General features: G+C 35.9%; 1 protein-coding gene across 1 annotated transcript in view; it reads left to right on the plus strand.

Annotated features, from left to right (window-relative positions):
• LOC122802355 overlaps positions 1-27,186 on the plus strand; it is a 941,782-nt gene that overhangs the window by 119,974 nt on the left and 794,622 nt on the right. The window contains exon 4 of the mRNA XM_044071992.1: positions 23,240-23,337. Within this exon, the coding sequence (XP_043927927.1) occupies positions 23,240-23,337 (98 nt within the window). The remainder of the gene's footprint in view (positions 1-23,239; positions 23,338-27,186) is intronic.

Here is a 27,186-nt window from a genome sequence, read left to right on the forward strand (position 1 = left end):
GGCCCCCAGGCTTAAGAACTGTTATCCCTTTAAAACCCATCCTTAGAAAAAGGAGGGTAAAATACTGATTTTTGATTGGTTAATGAGCATTTTAAATGTCTAGCTTTGTTAGTTATGCACTATCTGATGAAGGGCTTGTTAGCTTGAAAGGGCCTAGCAGTGCACTTTTTATTTTATTGTTTTAATAAATATTCACTGTTTTTTTACAAGTTTTGGCATGGTGTCTCCTGCCTTTTGTGCCTTTTGGATAACTATCATACAGCAATATTAAAGTACAAGAATGAACTTGGAAAATGGATTATCACATGATGAAAATCAAATGCAAGTGAGTAATATCTTGTTTGCATTTTTGGATGATGACACAAAGGGGGGGGAGTAAAGAGCACAGATAAGGAAGGGGCAATAGCTTAAGAGGATTAAGGAGCACAGACTGTTACAAAAGTTGCTGAAAATCTGCAACAGTTGAGATAGCTGTATAATAGGGAGATCAAAGAAGTAATACAACTGGGTGTTTCCTTACATTCAGCTGTAGGCTAAAACTAAATTTTAATGCTTTTATTAATTTTATTTTCAATAATCCCAAAAAGCACATGCTGGTATAATAACTTTGTCAGTTTTACAACGTTATAGGTAACTTCTATTATTTTCTTGTACATTGCACATAATGTATTTAAGCAATAACACACGCCTGGGTGAGGGTAATGCTGGATTTACCCACGGTTGGCGTGGTTTGGTCATGAGGGTGAAGCCTGAGTGGCCAAAGGCAACCGTGGGTAAATCCAGCATTACCCACACCCAGAAGTGGGTTATTGCTATTATACAATGACATTATTTAAGAAAAAAATACTTAGTTTTCTTAAATAATGGCATTGTATAATGCCTCTTTGCTGCCCTTCCACAGCTGTCCGGTATTCTGCGGCAGTTCTGATGTACTGTGCATGTGTATGCTTATGCAGTACATCAGAGCTGTGGGTGGAAGCAACGGAGAAAGCAAGATCTCCGTTGCTTTTTAGAAAGTGCATCGCTATGTTAAAGGAGTTTAACATAGCGAGACAGCTTTAAAAAAAGCAACGGAGAAAGTTCTGTTGCTTTTTTTAAAGCTTTCTCGCTATGTTAAACTCTCTTAACATAGCGAGGCACTTTCTAAAATGCAATGGAGATCTTGCTTTCACCGTTGCTTTAGAAAATGTCTTGCTATGTTAAAGGAGTTTAATATAGCGAGACAGCGTTAAAAAAAGCAACAGAGATCTTGCTTTCTCCGTTGCTGTAAGAAAAAAAAAAGACTTATACTAATGGAAAAAGTCCAGGTGACCGGACCATTTTCCATTAGTATAAGTCTGATTTACAACGTGCACACTGACCAATCAGTGTGCATGTTTTGGAATATTAATGGGGGGGGGGTTTGTTGTATAATTGTCTATAATTGTTCATGTTCTCTCATTATCTTGTTTTAAATGCCCTTAAGATACTGTTACTGGACATCTTCTCACCAGGCCTCTGCTGAAAAGGATTTTTTTTTTGCCTCGTCAGACATTCCCAGTAAACAAATGCAAATAATAATATTAATTATAATAATAATGATTAGTCTTATAATTATGTTGCTTAAATTTGACAAAGCTCTAATTCAAAAACACTGAAATGCTTTTCTTGAATTTCCAGAGATGACATATGTTCCTTTTATAGGGGAACCTTTGGAATTAATATGCAAAAAATAACTACATAATATTTTCCACTTTCAACTTGTGATCTCACTGTCAGCTACTTGACTAATGCATCAAAATCTAACCTGTTTCTCTTAGAATGCAATTTGTATACAATAGAACATATATCCTTAAACTTTACATGTAGATGCACAGGCCTGTGGCTAAAGGAGTATGCTGAATGGAAATCCTTCGGTGACATAGGATGGATTTGGAGCAGAGTTTAAGATTTTTTTGTTCATAAACATGATGGCAAAACATTGCTGAAATTTTGAGATATCTAAAGCTTTCTGACATTTAATTTTGTGGATTTGCATTGTTGCATAACTCTTTTGAATTATTACCTTGTAGGGCATATAAATTATACTTTTGTGCTATATATTCTGCACGCTTTTGCAGATAGATATAACATCCTGGAAAGAGCATTACTTCAGAGTTTAGGCTGGATAGAAACATTCCACTTTGCTTTATGGTCTGCCTTTTAGTCATCATTTTAGAGGTTTAGTGCGACAGAATTCCTTTGCACTACTCCACTGGCCTTCCATGTGTACTTTTTACTTATAATTTAATGAGAAGCTCTTCACTTGACTTATTTGTGCATTTCTCATTTTTATACATGTTATCCATTTAGTGATTTTTGTCAACCAGTAAAGTATCCTGGCTTGAAACACTGACCGTTTCCATATGTGATCTGGAAGAGTGAAGTAGATATTTCAATAGAGAGAACCACAAAACAGTACAAAAGAAGAAGTTGTACTTAATTGACAAACTTTGGTAATTCAGCTTGCAAAACTTGATTTTAGGACCATAACAGGCATAACCTGTTACCTGCTGTAAGGGGAGTGCTGCAGCTCACTGACTGATTTTTACTGATTCTTGGGGTTCAGCCCTAAATGTAACCCTCACCATTTCCCATCCACTCTGCACATTTAAATAACCCTTTCTTATCTTCTTTTTCAGTCCAACATACCTTCTTCAAAATTAATCCACAAAATGTAACTTTCCGATAACATATTTTAGCATATACTTTCATATATAATATGACACAGTATAAATTGCACTAAAAACAAGCCATCATATGCAAACTACCATGTTATAAAATATCGACAAAATTACAGAATATTTTAATAATTGCTACCCTCCTAACTTCAACAATTACAGCCACCTATCAAACTCATTTATAACAAACTACCAAACATGCCTACAAACCCAGAAGAATTCTAATAAACAAATACTAAACACAACACAAATTTACCCAGTCTGTTTTAACTTCATTGATGCATTTTAAAATAAAGCTTTTATACAAATGAATCCCATCTTATTTAAACTCACAAATATCATTTAACAGTAAAATATTCACAAATAAACAGTATGTCATATCCAAACTACCAAAATGTTTAATATCCATGTATAAAAGAATGCAGTCTACATAAACCATTTATGAAACTGTGGAGAAGTAAAGCCAAACCAAAGACTTACACAAACCAGCAAAAGTCTCCTCAACTTGCAAGACCATTATAGATTACATGAAATAGCCTAAAAGTTTGTTATATTAGTGCCCACAGCAAAATCACCGATCTACTACATCCTAGATATCTTAGCCTTGACAGAGCCATTGTCAAAAAATGTGTGTAAAGCATAAATAAATAATATTATCTATCTGTAATGCAATTCACAATGACGGTGTAAAAGAGGAAGAAGCATAGCTGTAATACACTTAAAAATAAATAAACCACAGTATGTATTAAAGTACTACTTTCTAATAATGAGCTGATACTGAGTTCTCTCAGTCAATAACTATAAATCATTGCAATATAGGTACCATCTGTATACCACCAGAGACTAGCAAAGCCATCACCAGAGACCCTCTGTCATGGCTCACTACCCATATCCAGCAGTAAATAATAGTCACATAATACCTGTATATTGGCTGACTTAGAACAGTCATAGAAGTCCCCCATCCTAATAATAATGTCTTTGGATTAATACAGTTTTTTAGATAAACTACGAAAACAGACAGAGGTAGTGATAAATAAAAGTATTCTGGTTTATATAGTAACTTCAGATCCAAATAAAATTAGCAATGCAGGCATAATACCAGAAACAATCAGTGATCCTAATCCTGATTATGCAGTACTGAGTCATAACATAGTTAAAAAAATACAGGATAGTCCTGTTAGAAATATAAACATTTGAGCAAGGGAACTTTTCTTTTAGCACTTAAACACTACAGCTAGCAACCATTAAAAATTCTGAAATTAGGTGATGCAGTAGCCATTTCCTTTTTTAAACCATTTTTATTAAGGTTTATAACAAAACAAAATGTTTACAAAGATTCACAAAGAAATTGCATTTCAAGCAGAAACCAATAAACACTACAACAAAAACAAAGTATTTACAACAGTGTCTGAAAGATAAAACATAAAAGAATTGATAAGAATCATAATATATTATTTTAAACTATGCATAAATCTTTATCTAGTATAGATTTCAAATTGGGCCACAAATTATATGAAAAATGTGTTCTATTAGTTCGACTTAATAGTCATCATTTCTAGACTACAGGTTTCAATAAGAATATTTTTTGAATTTTGCAAAAGGAGTATGTTCAGATTTCCAATTTCTGGTTATTAATTTTCTAGCAGCTGTTAAAACAGTCCATAAAAATAGGATATTTAATTTTCTTAACACAGTTAGGAATTGGAATGTTAAACAGAATCAAAGATTTGGTCAATGTAAACGTACAAGAAAAAAGTGTTTGTAAAAGATGATTGATTTTCCCCCAATATTGCCTCAGAGTTGTACAATCATAAAACATGTGTGATCAGGTTTAGAATTTGATTTACATCTCCAACAGAACACCCTATTTTTACTAATCAGTTCTAATCTATGAGGTGTGAGAAAAGCTGTTCATAAATTTCCAAGCGTATATTCTCCATCTAAGGGATGATGTAGTAAACTTAGCTGATTCCAGAATTGTTTTTTTATCTAAATCGGAGAGTGACATTTTATTAATTGAAATTAAATAGTTCCAGAAATTATCTGGAACATTTTTTTATTCTTTATTAATTATTCTATGTGTAGAAGAGAGTTTACATTCAGAAGCTGTATTTTGTTGCATAGAAAATACTAAAAATTGTATTAAATTAGGCATTGATGATCTCGAATATTGAGGAATTGTTAATTTTATCTATCATAAATTGTCTAAGAGATTGACGTTGCAACCATTCAGATTTATTTAAATAAAAATTATTAGATATTCTAATGTACTTAATTTTTCACCTTTGTCAGAATTGAAACCAAAAATTAAGATTTTTTTCCTTTCAATAAAAAGATATTGGTCATAATGGAAGAGGCAATGAGATCCTTTGTATATGCAATTGGGAAACAAAATAAATATCCAATTTTTATTTATCATATTTTTATATATGTAATTTCTGAAGTCCTTAAATAAAAGTTTCATATAATATGTTAAGCTATTAGGAAATCTATTTAAAATAAAGTAATATTTGGATATCCAAATAAATGGATTATTTATTATTGAAAGTTTAATAAAGTTATTTCCCTCATTTGTATTAAAGCAGAGAATTTCCTGGAATTTCTTCCATTTGCTGAATAATGTCCATCTATTAATAGTAAGAAGGTTCTAATCATAGAAGAAATAATGTAGAGTTCTATATCTGGTAAACCTATACCACCTAGAGACCAATCTCCCATATGATGTGTAAGGGATATCCTAAGTTTGTTTGGTTGCCATAAAAAATGACCTATTAAATTCTCTAATGTTCTTGGAGGCATTAATTAAATAGATTGAATAACATAAAGTATATTAGGTAGAATAATAATTTTAATAATTGAGAGTTTTTCATCCATTGAAAACAAAAAATATGTCCACTTAAATATTAGATTGTTAATAGAAGAAATGCAGTTAGCATAATTTAATTGTATTATATCCTCTAAATTGTCAGTTAATATATTACCTAAGTATTTTAAGCCTTCTGATTTGACTAAATATGTGGTATATTTCTGATTCCAAAGATTAGTGTCTGAAGATATATAGAGAAATCACCATTAAAAAATAATCCTTTTTTTTTTTTTTTTTTTTTTAAAAGAATTCTGTAAAATCAAAAGTGGCTTGTAAAGTTGAATTTGTTCCAACAGCCGTAAGTATGTCATCTACAGAGAGTTGTACTTTGGAATTTATTTCTGTATTCAATTCTATTCCTTTAATGTTTGGGTTCATTCTTATATAATTAACTAAGGGCTCCATTAAAAGAGTAAAAAAACAAGGGAGAAAGGGGACAGCCTTGTTTAGGTCCTTTATAGATTGGAATATTTTGTGATAGGTATGGGCCAATCTTGATATATGCATAACTACCTTTATATAAATGAGAAATTAAATTAATGAAATTTTCAGAGACGTTATAAGCCTCTAAGGTAAGAAATAAATAATCCCAATTGACCTAGTCAGAGGCACAATTATGTCTAAACGTATTAAGGTTAAATTCTTATTAGATTTGGTTGCATAATCATTAATGATTAATACCCTTTTAATACTATCAAATGTATTCCTGTTTACAACAAAACCCATCTGATCTTCATCTAGTAGACCAGGAAGAAATGTTTTAAGCCTATTGGTATAAATGGGCATAAACATTTTATAATAGATGTTTAAAAGAGAAATTGGCCTATAAGAAGAACATTTAGAAGGATCTTTATCTGTTTTTAAGATAGGGGAAATAAGAGTATATTTCCAGGAGGGAGGAATATTAAACAGTTCCTGACATTGAGAGAAAACTTGCTGTAGTATAAGAAGTGATTCATTGGGAAATAATTTATAAAGTTCTGGAATGATTCCATAATTACCGGGGGCCTTATTTTGTTTTAACTTATTGATTTGATTTTTAATCTCCGAGTGAGATTGGTTTATCTAATGCCTTAATTTGCTGTTCTTTTAATTTATCCTTAGTATGTTTCTTAATAAAGGCACTTATTTTTTGTTTCGAGTCCAATTTGGATTCTGATTAATTTCAATAAAATAAATTCTAAATTCCTTTAATATATCTTCCATATCTGTTACCATCTTCTTTTTGCTAGAATAAATCTCTCCAGTATGATACAATTTGTTTAATTTCTTAGTTTTAATTGCTAGTTTCTTTAGAGACTTTGGATTAGTAGAAAAATGCATATGTCTAAATCTCTCCAAACTAATCTTAGTCTTATGATTTAATATTTCTAAGTATTTATTGTTTTGGGTATTATCTTCTGTATTGTTAGATTTACTTGTCTGTTTTTGTAATTTAACTTTGTCAGTCTTTTCTTGAAGAATTTTTAGTTCCTTATCCCAAAACCTTATCTTATTTATGTACCAATTAATTATTCTTCCATGTAAGTATGCTTTCAGGGCATCCCATATATAAATAACAGATGTATCTTCAGAATTATTAAATTTAATACAATTATTAACTTCAGAAATGACACAATCTATAAAATCAGATAAATTAGTGAGATATGCAGGTATTCTTTTAATTTGAGGATAACAACTAGAATGTTATTCATTATAGTGGGCATGAATGAACTTTAACTTTAATTAAATGTTTGATTAATTGGTTTAAAATACATATTCTGTCAATTCTAGAATATGTCAAAGTGTGTTTCCAACCAATAAGCAAAACAGAAAAAAGTCCAATCTTTCCGTGGTGAAGAAAATAGTATTTAATAATTCCACAAACGCTTTCGTCTTGAGCACAAGACTTAATCAGTTGCCATTTTCAAAAACCCCATATATATATATATATATATATATATATCACAACCAATTAATTGATTAAAACAGTCCAGTACAGTTCCAAATTGAAAGGAACACCATCAGCTGAAGAAACTCACGTAGCCAGTAAAATTCAGTTGATTTATTCACGATAAAACAAAATTCCAAAAAATAAAGAACACCAGTGGAAAGTAAGCGCTTTCACGTCCTTATGACGCTTCCTCAGACTTCAATACAGCATCAATGAATATGCATCTTTAAATATACCTCACAAACCACCTGTTCCTAATCATTGTAGTTAATTAATTAAACAGAGTTACAACAACATTGCTACTACCCAACCCATAAAAATGCAGCATACACACATAGACTTAAACATCTCAAAAAATGCATGTATAGTTACATATCCCTAATAAACTTTAAAAATTCAATATCTAAAAAGTTAGCATGTATGCATCAGAAATTTATTAATGCTTTAATGGTTTAGATGCCAAAAAGGGTTTCAATGTAATTTTATCATTTAACCCATATCTATGTGCTTGTAGTCTCAATATCCACTTGTTCTCAATTTCTTCCGTATAGCCTCTAATGTTTCCAAGCCTATTGGATCTAGTAACTAGCTGTAATACCTTAAACTTAAAACTATGCTGTGACCCATGCTCTAATACATGTTTGGCTATGGCATTATTGGTATTCTCCTTATTAATTGCATATAAATGCTCCCTTATTCGTTCACGTAGGGTTCTGTTGGTCTTCCCAACATAGAACAACCCACAGAATTGACATTGAGCCACATATACCAAATCCTTGGTCCTACAATCAGCATATTCTTTAAGTGAGAAGGTTTGACCTGTGAATGGATGTATAAAGTATTTGTCCTCAGCTATATATTTACACTGATTACAATGTTGGCAGGCAAAAGTACCTATCCTTTGTGACTGCAGCCTCTTAATTTTGGGCTTCTCATAACACAAGATTCTTTTGAGGGACTTCATGTTCCTATATGCAATATTCGGTTGGTCATCTACTAAACTCTTAATATTGTCATCCATTTGTAATAATTTCCAATTATTCTGTATAATACTTCTAATATGGCTATTCCTATTGGTGAAAGGAATGACCAATCTGTTCTTCGCTCATGGTGTAGCATGTATCCCTAAGGAGCTAGTGGTATCCCTATACATAAAGGGAACCCCCTTATCAGTTCTCTGTTCATTTCCCTCTGCAATGGCCATACTTATCTCTGTTGGTCTATATCCTCTTTGTATAAAGTTGTCAGCCAATTCTAACTTCTGTTGTTCATATCTCTCTTCCTGAGTTGTCAATCTCGAAACCCTTAATACTTGGTTCTTCATAATATTGGCATGTATGTGCTTGGGGTGCATACTCTTACGATGTAGTAAATTGTTCTTCCAGCAAGGCTTCCTGAACAATTCTGTATCAATGTCTGTATCACTTTTAGCTAACCTGACATCAAGGAAGTCTATTGTCTCCTTTGAGTGTGAATATTCAAAGGCTAAAAACACTGTTGTGCTGTTAACATATTTCACAAAGTCTTGCAACTGTGCCTCGGTGCCACCCCACACAATAAACACATCATCTACAAATCTACTGTAGTATCTTAAATTATCGTGATCTAATGTGTTGTTTAAGACATACATGCTCTCCCAGTATGCCAATACAAGATTTGCATACGAGTTAGCACATGGGATTCCCATGGCTACTCCTTTTCTTTGCAAAAAATATTTGTCATCATAAATAAGGACATTATTCACTAATACTGTCTCTAATAATGTTACCCATTTAATAATCTTGTCATTGGTGATGTTATTCTCTAACAAAAGTAGCCTGACATACTCAATTCCAATATTATTGGGTATCGAAGTGAATAGCGACTTGACATCTAAAGTAACTAGGATATCTTCCTTACAAATGGGTGTTGATCTATTAAAAAGTGCAAACTTCTCCAAAAATTGTTTAGTATCTCTAAGAACCTGTTTGATGCCCATTACTATCGGCTTAAACACTTTATCCAAATATATGGAAAGGGGTTCCATAAGCCATCCCTTACTAGATACTATCGGCCTCATTGGAGGTTCAACTAACCCTTTGTGAATTTTAGGCAGGCCTCTAATGATAGGGACCAATGGATTTTCCACAATGAAATACTTGTACAATTCACTATCTATAATATTACTTAATAAAAGATCATAGAGGTGCCCATGTACATCTCTTATTATTTTATTCAATGAATTCACCGTTAATGGTTCATAGGTATCTTCATCGGCTAATATCTGTTTCATCTTAGTGTTATACATCATACTATCCATTATGACTACAGCGCCCCCTTTGTCTGCTTGTCTTATGATAATTGCTTCATTTTTCTGTAAAGCAAATATAGCTGCTCTTTCCTCTTGCGTCACATTATAGAAATCAGATTTAAACTTTTCACTATGGTATAAACCAAGAAGATCACATTCACATGCCCTTTCAAATGCTTCTAACAAAGGATGCTGCGGCGGCATAAATGTTGAAGGCTTCCTAAAAATGTTAGGGTTACTATTAGTATTGTTTAGATTTTCTTGCCCAAACATCATCTTCAGAGCAATATTTCTGGTGAATAATTTAATATCTACTATGACGTCTGCTATATCTGGGAAGCCAGATGGTATGAAACTCATACCTTTATTTAAAACAGATAGTTCAATGTCACTCAATTCATACCTGGAAATATTTACTACAAGTCCCTGTTGATGGATTTCAATGCTTTTCTTTGCTGTTGATATATCTCCTCCGTGCTCTTCCTTTTCCTCACTTTGTTTTGAGGAGACCAAGCCCTTTTCTCAAGGGGTTTTATTGGCAACGGAAAAGAAGGAAATCCTTCTATTTCTGTAAACACTTCACTGTCAGTGATTCCCAAAAAGGAATCTATAGTCGGTTGCTTCCTCCGTACATCTCTCGACGCCAACACTTTTTCATGGTTCAACCCTCCAGGTGCATCCATCGCTCCTTCACTGTTCGTATGCACCATGGCCTCAATGGTTATCTGTCGTGGTTTAGCCCCTATAGGATCTCTCATTCTGCCTGATGTATTGGTTTGTGATGCCTCAGCCAGCGAGGCTTTTGCGACGCCATTCACTGCTGCCGTTGCTCCTTGAATAGAGCTGGGTTCCGCTACTATGTCCCTTGACGTCTGTTTCGATTGGTTGTTATTTTGATGGCTATGAGGTTGAGTGAAACGATTGGCAGCCCTCTCTCTCGGCCACAAGAACACCTGCCCTTTTTGGAAATCGATGTAGTCCCTTTCCAATTTCTTCTTTTTATCTTGCATCGACTTATTGTCTAATGTAAATAACATGGATTTCAGATCACTGTAAAATGTCTCAAGCCCTTTCTTGTCAAGTAAACCTGCAAGTTCATTTTCAACGATGTTAATCTCTTTTAACAGTTCTTTCTCAACTATTTCATACTGTTCCAATAAAATCTTGATGTAGCCAAAACTGGTATCCAAGTTGAGTTTCTGCCATTTGGCTAGTAACTCAGGATACGAAGGACCTGAAAAGGTGTTTAATATCAGCAATTTAATAGAACTGAGCTCAAATCCACTTTTAAAGCTGACCGCTAAAGAATGAATGGAAAATGAAGGTGATAGCAGACATCTGAAACATAGTATGGAGGTGGTTCTAGCTACTAGGAAGCTAGAAAACAAGTTGCAAAAATTAAGGAATGTACAATGGCAAAAACTCCACATGGAGGCTTGTCTGAATTTCAGGCTAGTCCCCAGGGGTTTACGTATAATCAAGATGCCGACTTTTGGTACAACGTGTCCTGAGTTACTAGCCAAATCGCAGAAACTCAACTTGGATACCAGTTTTGGCTACATCAAGATTTTATTGGAACAGTATGAAATAGTTGAGAAAGAACTGTTAAAAGAGATTAACATCGTTGAAAATGAACTTGCAGGTTTACTTGACAAGAAAGGGCTTGAGACATTTTACAGTGATCTGAAATCGATGTTATTTACATTAGACAATAAGTCGATGCAAGATAAAAAGAGGAAATTGGAAAGGGACTACATCAATTTCCAAAAAGGGCAGGTGTTCTTGTGGCCGAGAGAGAGGGCTGCCAATCGTTTCACTCAACCTCATAGCCATCAAAATAACAACCAATCGAAACAGACGTCAAGGGACGTAGTAGCGGAACCCAGCTCTATTCAAGGAGCAACGGCAGCAGTGAATGGCGTCGCAGAAACATCGCTGGCTGAGGCATCACAAACCAATACATCAGGCAGAATGAGAGATCCTATAGGGGGTAAACCACGACAGATAACCATTGAGGCCATGGTGCATACGAACAGTGAAGGAGCGATGGATGCACCTGGAGGGTTGAACCATGAAAAAGTGTTGGCGTCGAGAGATGTACGGAGGAAGCAACCGACTATAGATTCCTTTTTGGGAATCTCTGACAGTGAAGTGTTTACAGAAATAGAAGGATTTCCTTCTTTTCCGTTGCCAATAAAACCCCTCGAGAAAAGGGCTTGGTCTCCTCAAAACAAAGTGCGGATAAGGAAGAGCATGGAGGAGATATATCAACAGCAAAGAAAAGCATTGAAATCCATCAACAGGGACTTGTAGTAAATATTTCCAGGTATGAATTGAGTGACATTGAACTATCTGTTTTAAATAAAGGTATGAGTTTCATACCATCTGGCTTCCCAGATATAGCAGACGTCATAGTAGATATTAAATTATTCAACAGAAATATTGCTCTGAAGATGATGTTTGGACAAGAAAATCTAAACAATACTAATAGTAACCCTAACATTTTTAGGAAGCCTTCAACATTTATGCCGCCGCAGCATCCTTTGTTAGAAGCATTTGAAAGGGCATGTGAATGTGATCTTTTTGGTTTATACCATAGTGAAAAGTTTAAATCTGATTTCTATAATGTGACGCAAGAGGAAAGAGCAGCTATATTTGCTTTACAGAAAAATGAAGCAATTATCATAAGACAAGCAGACAAAGGGGGCGCTGTAGTCATAATGGATAGTATGATGTATAACACTAAGATGAAACAGATATTAGCCGATGAAGATACCTATGAACCATTAACGGTGAATTCATTGAATAAAATAATAAGAGATGTACATGGGCACCTCTATGATCTTTTATTAAGTAATATTATAGATAGTGAATTGTACAAGTATTTCATTGTGGAAAATCCATTGGTCCCTATCATTAGAGGCCTGCCTAAAATTCACAAAGGGTTAGTTGAACCTCCAATGAGGCCGATAGTATCTAGTAAGGGATGGCTTACGGAACCCCTTTCCATATATTTGGATAAAGTGTTTAAGCCGATAGTAATGGGCATCAAACAGGTTCTTAGGGATACTAAACAATTTTTGGAGAAGTTTGCACTTTTTAATAGATCAACACCCATTTGTAAGGAAGATATCCTAGTTACTTTAGATGTCAAGTCGCTATTCACTTCGATACCCAATAATATTGGAATTGAGTATGTCAGGCTACTTTTTTTAGAGAATAACATCACCAATGACAAGATTATTAAATGGGTAACATTATTAGAGACAGTATTAGTGAATAATGTCCTTATTTATGATGACAAATATTTTTTGCAAAGAAAAGGAGTAGCCATGGGAACCCCATGTGCGAACTCGTATGCAAATCTTGTATTGGCATACTGGGAGAGCATGTATGTCTTAAACAACACATTATATCAGGATAATTTAAGATACTACAGTAGATTTGTAGATGATGTGTTTATTGTGTGGGGTGGCACTGAGGCACAGTTGCAAGACTTTGTGAAATATGTTAACAGCACAACAGTGTTTTTAGCCTTTGAATATTCACACTCAAAGGAGACAATAGACTTCCTTGATGTCAGGTTAACTAAAAGTGATACAGACATTGATACAGAATTGTTCAGGAAGCCTTGCTGGAAGAACAATTTACTACATCGTAAGAGTATGCACCCCAAGCACATACATGCCAATATTATGAAGAATCAAGTATTAAGGGTTTCGAGATTGACAACTCAGGAAGAGAGATATGAACAACAGAAGTTAGAATTGGCTGACAACTTTATACAAAGAGGATATAGACCAACAGAGATAAGTATGGCCATTGCAGAGGGAAATGAACAGAGAACTGATAAGGGGGTTCCCTTTATGTATAGGGATACCACTAGCTCCTTAGGGATACATGCTACACCACGAGCAAAGAACAGATTGGTCATTCCTTTCACCAATAGGAATAGCCATATTAGAAGTATTATACAGAATAATTGGAAATTATTACAAATGGATGACAATATTAAGAGTTTAGTAGATGACCAACCGAATATTGCATATAGGAACATGAAGTCCCTCAAAAGAATCTTGTGTTATGAGAAGCCCAAAATTAAGAGGCTGCAGTCACAAAGGATAGGTACTTTTGCCTGCCAACATTGTAATCAGTGTAAATATATAGCTGAGGACAAATACTTTATACATCCATTCACAGGTCAAACCTTCTCACTTAAAGAATACGCTGATTGTAGGACCAAGGATTTGGTATATGTGGCTCAATGTCAATTCTGTGGGTTGTTCTATGTTGGGAAGACCAACAGAACCCTACGTGAACGAATAAGGGAGCATTTATATGCAATTAATAAGGAGAATACCAATAATGCCCTAGCCAAACATGTATTAGAGCATGGGTCACAGCATAGTTTTAAGTTTAGGGTATTACAGCTAGTTACTAGATCCAATAGGCTTGGAAACATTAGAGGCTATACGGAAGAAATTGAGAACAAGTGGATATTGAGACTACAAGCACATAGATATGGGTTAAATTATAAAATTACATTGAAACCCTTTTTGGCATCTAAACCGTTAAAGCATTAATAAATTTCTGATGCATACATGCTAACTTTTTAGATACTGAATTTTTAAAGTTTATTAGGGATATGTAACTATACATGCATTTTTTGAGATGTATAAGTCTATGTGTGTATGCTGCATTTTTATGGGTTGGGTAGTAGCAATGTTGTTGTAACTCTGTTTAATTAATTAATTAACTACAATGATTAGGAACAGGTGGTTTGTGAGGTATATTTAAAGATGCATATTCATTGATGCTGTATTGACGTCTGAGGAAGCGTCATAAGGACGTGAAAGCGCTTACTTTCCACTGGTGTTCTTTATTTTTTAGAATTGTGTTTTATCGTGAATAAATCAACTGAATTTTACTGGCTACGTGAGTTTCTTCAGCTGATGGTGTACCTTTCAATTTGGAACTGTACTGGACTTTTTTTTTACTGTGAAAGGTACTTTACTTGGCGAAAAGTTTCTCCAATTTATTTAATTGATTAAAACACTTCATGAATTGAATAATTACATAATAAATTAATTGAATAAAATTGTTTTTTTTTGTTAAGCACACTGATTCACTACTAAAATACAACATATAAATGAAACCTTTTCCTAAGTCCTCACAAAAATGAAATGTGTATATATCAGTATTTTTTGTAATAAATATAAAATTTCAAAAAAATTATGTATTTAATAGTTTATACTTGTGAAGCTTTCAAAAATAATACTGGTTTAATGGAAATATATTCATTAAGTCCTGGGTAAATACTAGATTTAAGCCTAAGCTGCCACCTCAGCTCTGTATTCCATAAAGTGTTTCTAATGTCCCCTCCCCTGGAATTGTTTCTGACAATATTTGTGATCCCAAACTTGAAAATACTGGGAGAAACACAGTCTAGGGTATGCTTATATAAAACACTTGTGTCTTTTTTGGACTTAATGTCATATAGATGTTCATATGTCCTGTCTTTCAAAGTCCTTTCTGTTTTCCCAATATAAAATGCTGTGCATCCCTCACACACAGCCAAATAAACTAATATCCTGGTGTTGCAATTGCCTTTACAAAAATGCACACTGCCAATCATTTTCCTTTACTATGCAATTAATTTCCCCTGCAAGTATGATATTTCCTTTGGAGAATTGAATTACTTGATCTGTTTAACTGTATGAGTACCTATCGCAGGAATCCAGTAAACATTAATGATTGTATATATTTTTTGTTAAGTTCTAGAATAACCGCACATAACATACCCTTGTCATCATTATATGTATCCAATATTTTAGAAAAAGGAAGGGAGTTATTCCATAAAATAGCAACTCCCCTCCTTTTTGTTGATGATGTGAACTAGATAGTACTGTATATTTCTTGTTATTAAGTCTATCTATATTTTCTGTTAGTAAATGTGTTTCTTGTAAAAGAACAATATTAGAATTAAACAGATTTAGATATTTATATAGATTTCCTCTTTTGCAGATGTTAAGACCATTGATGTTAATGGAAATACATTTTAATGTAGACATTTGTAGAGAAAATTCATATTACTAGTATTATATATTTGTAGATGACTAGAAATAATCAAGTATTTGTCTTTAATTATATAAAACTTAATCCAGTTGTGTTCCAAATGATATAACATTAATATGTAAATCAGATGAATAAATATTTCAGACTAACTGTTAACAAATAGAAACTCCATAAAGAAAAACTAAATTTGAGTATACCTTTTCCCTCTTCTTGGAGTTCAAAAGACTTCTGATTCAAACAGGATACTGTTTGAATCCACCACCCTCTCTACAACAGCATTTAAGTCCTCCGCACCATAATAAATGAATAGAACACTTGACTTCAGACAAAACATGGTATTTAAATACTGAATACATTTTTATATAGTAATATAAAATAAAATCTAAAATCCTAACTATTGTTCAAATGTTATAATTTCTTATAAACTAGGTACATAAGCATATTGTTGATTCAAACAACCTAGTAAATATAAAAAGAGTTTCCTAAAAATCAAGTTTTGAAATATAATTATAATGTATAAAAGGTCTCCATTGAAATATAGTATGAGTATTGAGAGATAAACAACACAGCAATAGTACTCTTTAATAATGACTGATCTAAGATAATAAATGTTATGAAAAATTATAAACTGACTAAGAATATAAGTAAAAGAAGCTCTATTAAAATATCTGTTATGATAGTTGAATAGAGTAGTACATGCTGAACAAGACTTAATTCTCTCTAATATTATATGAGTATGTTGCAATATAAAGTTCAGATGACCACTTTACATACAGAAATTAAATTAAATCCTAGATATAACTCATACAAACATGAACATAACATAACTTGAAAATATGCATGTACTGTAATTATGTTAGCATTTATATCAAACACTTCTTTAATATGTATAGAACTAGTATGAAATGAAATCTATGGTTCCATGTTTGCCAATACAGTAACCTTCTGCCTGAGAAAAATTGATAAAAATGGCCATCCTAATATTTATGGAGATTGATGTAAATAATTTAATTTATTAATTAGACATTTCTGCATCAAACCCCCCATCACATATCCCAGAAGCCATACCACCTAACTTTATCTGACTCCGGCTGATCTGTGCATCAACCCCAAAAACCAGAACAGTGAAGATAACAAGCCAGAAACAGGGGCAGATCCAGTCATTGCTGTTATAAATTCAGCAAGAATACAATCAATAGCAACAAGTGTTAAGTCATAGCATTCTAGTCATCCAAAAAAGAATCGCTGAGTTAAAAGTCCATTACAATGATAAGACAGATGTAAATCATTAGGAATAATACATAAACCTGAACATTGTGCTGCACTATACTTATTTAAAGTATTATCTATATTGCAATCCACCGCAGTTCATATTGTTAAACACAATGCTACTGTACTGTCTCATAAAATCTCCCTCCCTCTAGCTTGTATGTCTAGTATGTCAGGTCTGACATTTGTCTTGTAACATCTTAATTCTTAACGTGCTTTGATTTATTAACTGTGTATCTATCCCCAAATTAAACAGGGTCCTTGCATATTTTTATCCATCAAGGGGAAGGATGGCATGTCACTGTTATGCTCAGAATGTCAAATACACATGTGGATGACTAGAATGTCACAGCACTTATCCAAAGCTGAGTATTTGTTAAAAAAAAACATTTAAAATGTAGTTAAAATAATAATAAAGTAGTTTCCGTAATCTTACATTTCCATCCTGTTTCTTATGCATGGAAAAAAGACCACTAGACTCACAATATTTATGACCGCAGTGAGCGTTTTAACGTTCTAACTTTTATGATAGCGTTACAGTTTTGCGATCGTTTAGAATAATGAGCCTTCAGTTCAAAAGGTCTCGAGACTTTATTCTATAATTCTGGTGATGCTTTACTTTTTTAGCGGGAACCCTTTATATTGTGACAAACAAGGACCTCATCCCATAAGTGAACAACCGGAAAGAGTCACAGAACACTGAAAGCTTCACCACAACACTATAAACAGCATTTGAAATCGGACTCTCAGATCCTGAGCACACTACAACCATCTGTGCAGCAGTAAAACACACTGAAACCATGACATAAGTTAGCCTTTCAAGAAATAAAAACAAACAGCAGAAAAGCAAAAATAAAGAAACACACATAGAGCATCTCAAATGCACAGTATCACCGAGTGTCAACCAACTGATACAATGTTACCCTAATCTCAAACAAACAAAAATGACCGTTAATCCCCCAATCTATAAACACACATTAGTCTGTAAACTGTACCTTTTATCAAGTGTTCGGAATAAGTTAAATTATCTTACCACTTGATATATATATATATATATATATATATATATATATAAGAATTTCAAAGAATATGAAGAATATAAAACAAGTAACTGGATGTCATTGCAACAATAAAGAAAACAATCCTTTATCTTTCAACCTTTTCTTCCTCTCTGAAGATTTCCAAGATCCATTCTCTGCAATTCTTTTTAAGGAACGGCTTGTCCATTCCATTTCTTCTATTTTATCTATTCATTTTTTTTTGTTTGTTTTTATAAAAGAAATAGCAGAGTCAAGGTCTTCAAAGGTTTTAATTCTATCTTTAAGAAATAATTTCAGTCTGGCAGGAAACAAGAGATGCACTTTTATCTGGTTCTTTTTGAGTTATTTTATAAGAGGTTGAAAGAGCTTTCTTTTGGAAATAACTGCAGAAGAATAATCATTGTGAAAGCGTACAATGCTGTCATTTATTTTTATAGGAGATTTGGACCATGCAGTTTTCAGCACTAGTTCTTTATCTTGAGTTGAAATAAATTTCACTATAACAGATCTAGGAACGTTTTTATTTGGAGATGAGACAATGGATCTGTGTGCCCTTTCAATCCCATATGAAAGGGCTTCAGGGAGATTCAAAGCAGTTGGTAACCATGTAGTTAAAAAAAATCACCATATTAGTTCCCTCTATGTTGTTTGGCAGACCAAAAATCTGTATATTATTCCTTTGTGACCAGTTTTCTAGATCATCTAATTTATTTTGTAGGGTACTGTTCTGTTTCAAAAGAAATTTGATATTATTCTCACCCTCCTGAAGTCTTCCATCCACATAAGTGAGAGATTGCTCTATGTCAGAAATTTGGGATTTCTGAAGCTGCAGTTCTTTATGAATTAAGTCCATCTGCTTTGGACATTCCTGTTCAAAAACTTCAATTTTTGTGTCCATTTTGTCTAATTTTAAAGACATATCTTGCAGAGTAGAAGATGAAGATAAAAGCTCTTTCTTAAGAGAAGATTCTGAAGAATTGCTCACAGTGTGGCTCATCTCTCAGTCAAAGAAGTTGTAGATATTTGTCTGAAGATTTTGACAGGAAAATTCAGGGAACGATTGTACTTTTTCAATACAATCCTCAAATAGGTTGATAGGAGTTGAAAAATGTCAAAATAAGTCAATTTAGATTGTTTTTGAAGTTTAATTCCTGTCAAAAATATGAAAACTGGCAGAGCTGGGAAAAATGCAGCTAGTCAGTGCCCATCTTGGCCACGCCCCACCCAGTAGCCATTTCTTAACATCTTATACTCCTTGGTGCCCCTGAATAAAAGAGAGTAAAAGCAATACTGGCACCCTGGCTCTCCCCAGAATGAGAAATAGCTAATGCATAACCTACAAAATCTAGGCATGGAGTCTGCATGTCCTCCCTGTGGTTGCATGGGCTTCCTCCGGTTTGCTCCAACATCCCAAAAACATGCTGTAGGTAGATTGGACACACTAAATTGGCCCTAGTTGTGAATATGTGTGTGTGCGTGTGTGCCTTCTGTGGAAAGTTGGGCACTGGGCTGGCAACTCGACACCGTAAAACTCCAGTGCCAATCATTCTGTGGACGATGCCCTTTCCCTGAAGATGCAACCCACAAAATAGTTTAAAAATTCAAAATAAATGTAGTGAGGACCTTAAATAACACCGCTACCCCAACTATAACATATCAAGGTAGAGTCATTCACACACATTATTTTTCTCACACTTTGGTGCCTACTGACTTTACTAAAAACACATTTGAAGACTCAGAATTCTCTCACCAGCTGCACACAATCCACCTGAGAGAATATGTATACGTCAGCCTTTACATAGTTACATAGGGGTTTGGCTTTATTGGCCTGAACGAAAACCATAAAGACTTAAAAAGTAAAAATAAGTCATGGATATACATGAGCTATGTAGCTGAAACACTTGATAACATGAAGGGGTCATTTGCATATATACCATGGGCCTCCACTACAGGAGGTTTAAGGTATCACACAGTGAAAAGTCTAGCTTGTCTGGGTTTTCCTTGCAGTTTTTACTGAATGGTTTGTGTGTGTGTCCTTTTTACCCATTAGTCCGAATAGCAGCAGTCAGCAATGGGAAACATACTTTTATGGGCAGAGGTAGATTGCTTTTCAAAATAGACATGTAAGGAAAAGTAGTTCAGTGTGTTTCAGTTTTTTGGTGTAGTGTGTTTGATACCCGCTTGCTGATGATACAGACACTGTAGTGGGCATAGTGTACACTTGCTGACATCCCAATGTGGAAGGCATGTGCCTAAAATCACTGGCATACAAAACATAGTGGGTGGAAAGCATGTACCTGAACACCAGCATACAAAACATAGTGTGTGGATGGTATACACTTGAATATTGACATACGAAACAGTGTATACACTTGAACATTGACATACAAAACAGTGTGCAGAAGACATGTATGTGAACACTGACCTAAGAAACGTAGTGTGTGGAAGGCATGTACCTGATCACTGGTATACACAACTGGCATGCCAAACAAGCTGCGCAGAATGTATGTACCTGGACACTGGTATATAAAACAAGCTGTGTAGAAGGCATGTACCTGGACATTGGTATACAAAACATAATATGTGGAAAGCATGTACCTGAACACTGGCATACAAAACATTGTACATGGATGGCATATACCTGAACACTGGCATGCAAAACAAGCGCAGAATACATTTACCTGAAAACTGGCATACAACGCACACTGTGTGGAAGGCATGTACCCAAACACTGGCATACAAAACACAGTGTGCAGAAGGCATGTACCTGTACACTGGTATATAAAACAAACTATGCAGAAGGCATGTACCTGGACACTGGTATACAAAACATAATGTGTGTGGAAGGCTTGTACCTAAATGCTGGCATATGAAGCATAGTGTGTGGAAGGCATGTACCTGAACACTGACATACAAAATATGGTGTGCAGAAGGCATATACCTGAACACTGGCATACAAAACATGGTGTGCAGAAGGCATATACCTGAACACTGGCATACAAAACATAGTGTGTGGAGGGCATGTAGCCAATCACTGGCAGTCAAAACATAGTGTGCAGAAGGCATGTACCTGTACACTGGTATGCAAAACATAATGTGTGGAAAGCGTGTACCTGATCACTGGCATATGAAACAGTGTGTGAAAGACATGTACCTGAACACTAGCATATAAAACAGTGTGCAGAAGGCATGTACCTGTACATTGGTATACGCCCATAGTGTGCAGAACACATGTGCCTGAACACTGGCATACAAAACATGGTGTGCTGAAGGCATGTGCCTCAACACTGACATACAGAGCATAGTGTGTGGAAGGCTTGTACCTAAATGCCTGCATATGAAAACTAGTGTGCTGAAGGCATATACCTGAACACTGGCATACAAAACAGTGTGTGGAGAGCATGTACCTGAAGACTGGCATCCAAATATAGTGTGCAGAAGGCATGTACCTGAACACTGGCAAATGAAACTGTATGTGGAAGACATGTACCTGAACAATGACATACAAAACAATGTGTAGTAAGCATGTACCCGAACACTGGCATATGAAATGTGGCATGTAGAAGGCTTGTACCTTAACACTGATGTACAAAACGGTGTGCAGAAGACATGCTTATTTCTGTGTGCTGTGTTCATAAATCCATGAGATGCTCACTCTTATCTTAAAGTGGACCATATTATCCTTTACAAACCAAAGAACTGCTGCTCTACAATGCAAATATTAAAGCTGTATATTCCCAATAAAGAATTAAAATTCCACAGTTTAAGTCCTTAGTATATACAATTAAGTCAGTTAACCATAATAGTGAATTATTATATGCAGTATGTCTAACAAATATATGGAACTTGATGCCATCTGCTATCAAAACGACGTCTTTACACAAGAAATTCAAAGCTGTCTTAAAAAGCTATTTCTCAAGCAAAGTGGAGTTTTTAAGTTACCAATACCCTTTATTTCTCATCTTACAATAATGTACTGCATTTGTTTTCTGAAAGAGATGAAATAATGCAGCTATTATGGTTTTCTGGGACATAACGGGTCTTTTTAACAACCTCCAAAGCATAATGTTAGCATTTTATTTTCTGGAACATGCGACCCATCCATGTGAAGCAGAGTTCCTCCCTAACCCAATTCAAATGTAACTTGGACAACTGGATGGGAAACCAGAAATTCACCCCTTGTTTGGCACCTGTGTTTCTAATGACACAGCGTGTAAATGGCTCATCTCCCAGACCTCTGCTTGTAAATGGTTCATTTTCCAGGCCCTTGCTTGTAAATGGTTAATCTTGCAAGCCCTTACTTACACAGCCAAGGGTACCAGAACTTGTCAGAGACACGGGATCTGTGGCTAGGCTTAAAAAGGACTTGGGGGTCTTTAGCCTAGTGCACACCTGTGAACCTGAAAACTTATTTTCAATTTTTTATTCAAATTATGCAACTTAATACTATAATAATTAATGTGCCAATATTAAAGTACATGCATGGCACATTAGCTGTCTGTAACCACTAGGCCTTTTAAAGCTTAGCCATGCACCCCAAATTTCTGACAAGTTCTGGTATCCTTAGCATTGTAAGCAGTGGCCTATGAGATAATACATTTATATGCAGGGGCCTGGAAGATGATCCATTTACAGGCTGCCTGTATCCATTAAAGACACAGGTGCCAAATCAGAGGTAAATTTCTGATTTCCCATCTAGTTGTCCAAGTTACTTCTGTAGCACATGTATCAAGTTTTTTAGTTGTATGTACATGAAGCAACATTTCATCATATACATACTTTTTTTTCAAATGTATGGTTTTTCATTTTATGTTGTGCTTTGGAGCTTTTGCTCATTTTGCACATATTCTGTAATGATGTCTTTTTTTCATTGAAAGAGTTACAGGAGTTGCTGCTGTCTTCATATGTTTTTATATGTTATATTGTGAATCTTTTCTCCTTTCTACTTGAAAAGGGCATTTGCGCAGCTAGACTATCACAGTCAGCAAAGGCAAATAATTAAACAAGCATATTTTTCACGTTTCTTGCCTGATACCTTGTTCTTGTTTTTTTTTTTATCTTCAACAGAAACTTCAAAATATGGTATTCTGGAAGTTGACGAAAATCAAAAGGTTACGTCCATGCTGGAAAAACCAGCACCAAATGAAACAGAGTCCCGGAAAGCAGTAAGATAGTTGTATTCATATATTTTCATTCTCTTCATATACTATTACTGTACTATGTGTACTACAAAGCGTGTGTGTTATTGCTAAGCTGTGTTACAGAAACCAGAATAGTACAGAATGCAATGAAATTGGTCTCCTCTGTTACAGGTTCCATTCAAGAATAGTAGGTATGCGTGGGAGCTACAGGTGCCAGAGGCAAATGTTTCTGTTACCATGAAGAGTGTCAGAATATATATTTCTGCTGCCTACAGTGTCAGTTTGTGAGCCTTAATGACCCAGATCCGAACCTTGTTCTGAAGTGAAGGATGGAAGGAATAGATATTCAAAATGTGCTTGAACATATCTAATTCAAGCATTTCAGTTTTCTTAAAACAAAGTTGATAAATTACAATCATGGGTTATATAGTGAAAATATGAAAAAAAGGTTACTTTGGTTTGTCTGGTATTTAAACCCTGCGTTTGTGCAGGTTTGTGCTTTGTGCACTGCCACTGTGCTGTTTTAACCTTTTACAAGGTATCTCAGCTGCATTTTTTTTCCTTACCAGCCCTCCTGTGTAAGTGAAGCCCTTGCTTGCAGTTACTGTATTGATTTTATCCAGCACTACTCACACCTATAGGTACTCTGCTCAGATAGTACCCACTTTACTATCCCTGACCTCTCTTCCACAGAGTCTGAGAACCATGGACGGACAATTCCCTATGGTTTGTCCTACTAGTCTGGCTGATATGGGCATCCTGAGACAGTGTAGCAACTGCCTTATGTACACGGACAACTCTCTACTACTACCACCCAGGAACACAATGTGAGAGATGCAGTTACATTTAGAACCTAGAATCCTTGCTGTCTCAGTCATAAGCTACTACATCTGGCACTGAGAAGGTTGTCTGCACAAACACTACCACACCTCTAACACCACCCACACTTGTACAACACACTCCTACATATGCCGAGGTTCTCAACAAAAACGTACCTAAACAAGAGAGACTCCCAAAGCAAAAACACACACACACACACACACACACACACACACACACACACACACACACACACACGTCGCAACCAACAGATATTGTTGGAGACACAGATGTGCCCCTCACTAGGCTAGACAAGGAGAAAGTCACTGTAAGACTAGCATGTAATGACTGCTTGTCAGGTTCTAGAATCTGCCATATCACACACACAGTCAAGTCTCTTAACAGCAGGTACTATCATGACTCTGTCATAGTCCATGTTGGTGTGAAGTGACTATATGAAGAGAGATGTGATTGAGCTCTCTGAATACTTGTCTCAGGCAGGTATGTCCCTAGCCTTAAACAGCATCCTACTGTCACCCAGAATGATGCCTCAGTACAAACAGGAAATGATTGACTTTAACAATTGGCTTAGTTTTTGGTGTCATTCCAAGGGGATCCAGTACCTGACAGCCTGGTAGGACATGATTGATAGACCACAATGTTTTGACAGATGGCCTTCATCTGTCTCCCCCCGAGCTTTAGCCTTCTGGCAAAGGCTCTTGCCTCCCCCATAGTGCCTTTTTAGGCAAAGTCATGAGCACAAAATTACCAACATGAAAAATTCTTCTAAATAAATTTAAAGATCATGCTGTTAAACACTAGGAGTCTTAGCATGAAACTGCACATATTGCAAGCATTCCTCGGCCTGGAGGATGTTGACATTTGTGCAGTCACTGAAACCTGGTTCGAAGCTGCAAAGAGCACCCCTGCCTTACCAGGTTACTCATCCTACCAAATTTTCAGATCCCAAATGGAGGGATACAAAGCCAAAGGAGGTGGAGTTTCAATATTTATCAAAAACATATACACATCCAGACTGGTCAAACAGTATGATACACAAGAGACATGCCAAGTGCAGTTAACTGTTGACAAAACACCTGTTCAAATCATAGCTAGCTATAGACTCCCAACCACCACTCAGAACACCCACTGTACCTATCTGGACTTACTTGAATCCATCAAAAATCAACCCTCTACTGTGATCCTGGGTGAATTTAACTACCCAACCATAGAGTGGAAGGACCTATGCTAGCCCACACATGAACGCCCAGAGATTCCTTGACTTTCGGTGCCGGTGCATTCCTACATGAGTAGCCACTGTAGCACCCCTACAGTGTCATCCTCCTTGGTAAGATCCAACCATAAAGTGATCACTTTCGAAGTCACCATCTCCCCTGAACCTCCTTGTCAGGGTCAAACAAACTTTTCCAAAGCTGACTACAATCTCCTGAGAGCAGGTATAAGCAGCTTCACAGCCACTGTCCCTTCATTTGGACTTAGCACTAATGTCCAAGCCTACAAAAAAAAAACTGTATGAGCACTTACATAGCTGTATGAACTCGGCAATACCTGACAGGACCAAATCATCTTCCTCAAAGAAGAGTAAATCTGTCTGGTGGACAGCAGCAATAAAAAACTCTATAATAAAAGGAAAAATTGCTGTCCAGGACCAAGAAGGAGCAGGTGCCAACTTGAAAGCAGTCTCTCCCCTCTAAAGCTAACTTCGAGTCCAGATTGGCCACATCCACTAAGGACAGTCACAAGGTCTTCTTCACATACATCCACAGTCTCAAAGGTAACACCCAAATGTGCTCTGAACTGGTGGTCAGGAACACTATATACACAAGCAATATAGATATAGCCAACCTGCTGGCAGACAGGTTCAGTGAAAACTTCACCCCATGCCCCCCCCCCCCCATCAGTAAACTATGATATCCCCGGCACCTGTCCCCCTCCCCTCATCATGAGGGAGCAGGTTTTTGATGCCCTCTCAAAGGCAAAAAATACAGTCTACATGGGACCCAACAACATCGCTGGCTGTGTCCTACATGAACTCAGGATGAGCTCTCAGCTCCAATAGGCACCCTATTCAACCAAAACCTGAGCACCAGCTTTGTCCCAACTGAGTGGAGGATAGCCACTGTCTTCCCTTTACACAAAGGGGAAACGTTCACTGACCCAGGCAATTATAGGCCCATCAGCCTAACTAGACTGACCAGGAAAATCCAAGGTCTCAAACACATGTCCTGTACAGATAGGCTAAAATCCCTGTCCCTATACTCAGTCTCATACAGACTGCTCAGAGATGACCTGTGTCTTGCATACAAGGCCATCTCAGACCCAGCCTTGATGGAGTTGCTGCATATCCGTAAGTCCAACTCCACTCACGCAACCCACATGCAAGGTCTTAATCTGGTCTTTGACATTAATAGAACTTGTTGGCAGGCTAGATTGTTGTGCCAAAGACTCCCCCATCTGTGGAATAGACTCCTTGTCCATGTCAAGCAGAGTACCTCACTAGCCCCCTTTAAGAGGAACCTGGACGACTGGATGGGAAACAGAAAATACACACCTGGGATCCCATCTGTATTCCTGCTGGACAGGAGAAACAGATACTGACTTTGTGGGAACATGGACAAAATTCTTGGCTAGGCTTATAAGGGCCTCCAGGCATCTTCTGCTTTAGGCACCAGTGAACTCTGTGGTCGCTGGGGGCCCCCTGTTCCTGGGCCCCCCCCAACCACAGCAATTTACTTAAATTGATATTTTATATCATATCTCATGTCCTCCCTGTGGTCGCGTGGGTTTCCTCCGGGTGCTCCGGTTTCCTCCCATACCCCAAAGACATGCTGCAGGTGGATTGGATACTCTAAATTGGCCCTAGGTGTGTGTGTGAGTGTGCCTTCTGTGGAAGGTTGGGCGCCGGGCTGGCAACTCGACACCGTAAAACTCCACTGCCATTCAATGTGCGGACAGGTGATCCGCTGTGGCGACCCCTAACCGGGAAAAATCTGAAAGAAGAAGAAGAAGATATTTTATATCATATCTGTCATA

Source organism: Protopterus annectens, chromosome 5.part0 (genome assembly GCF_019279795.1).
Source record: "Protopterus annectens isolate FY-2018-M chromosome 5.part0, PAN1.0, whole genome shotgun sequence".
NCBI lineage: Eukaryota > Metazoa > Chordata > Ceratodontiformes > Protopteridae > Protopterus > Protopterus annectens.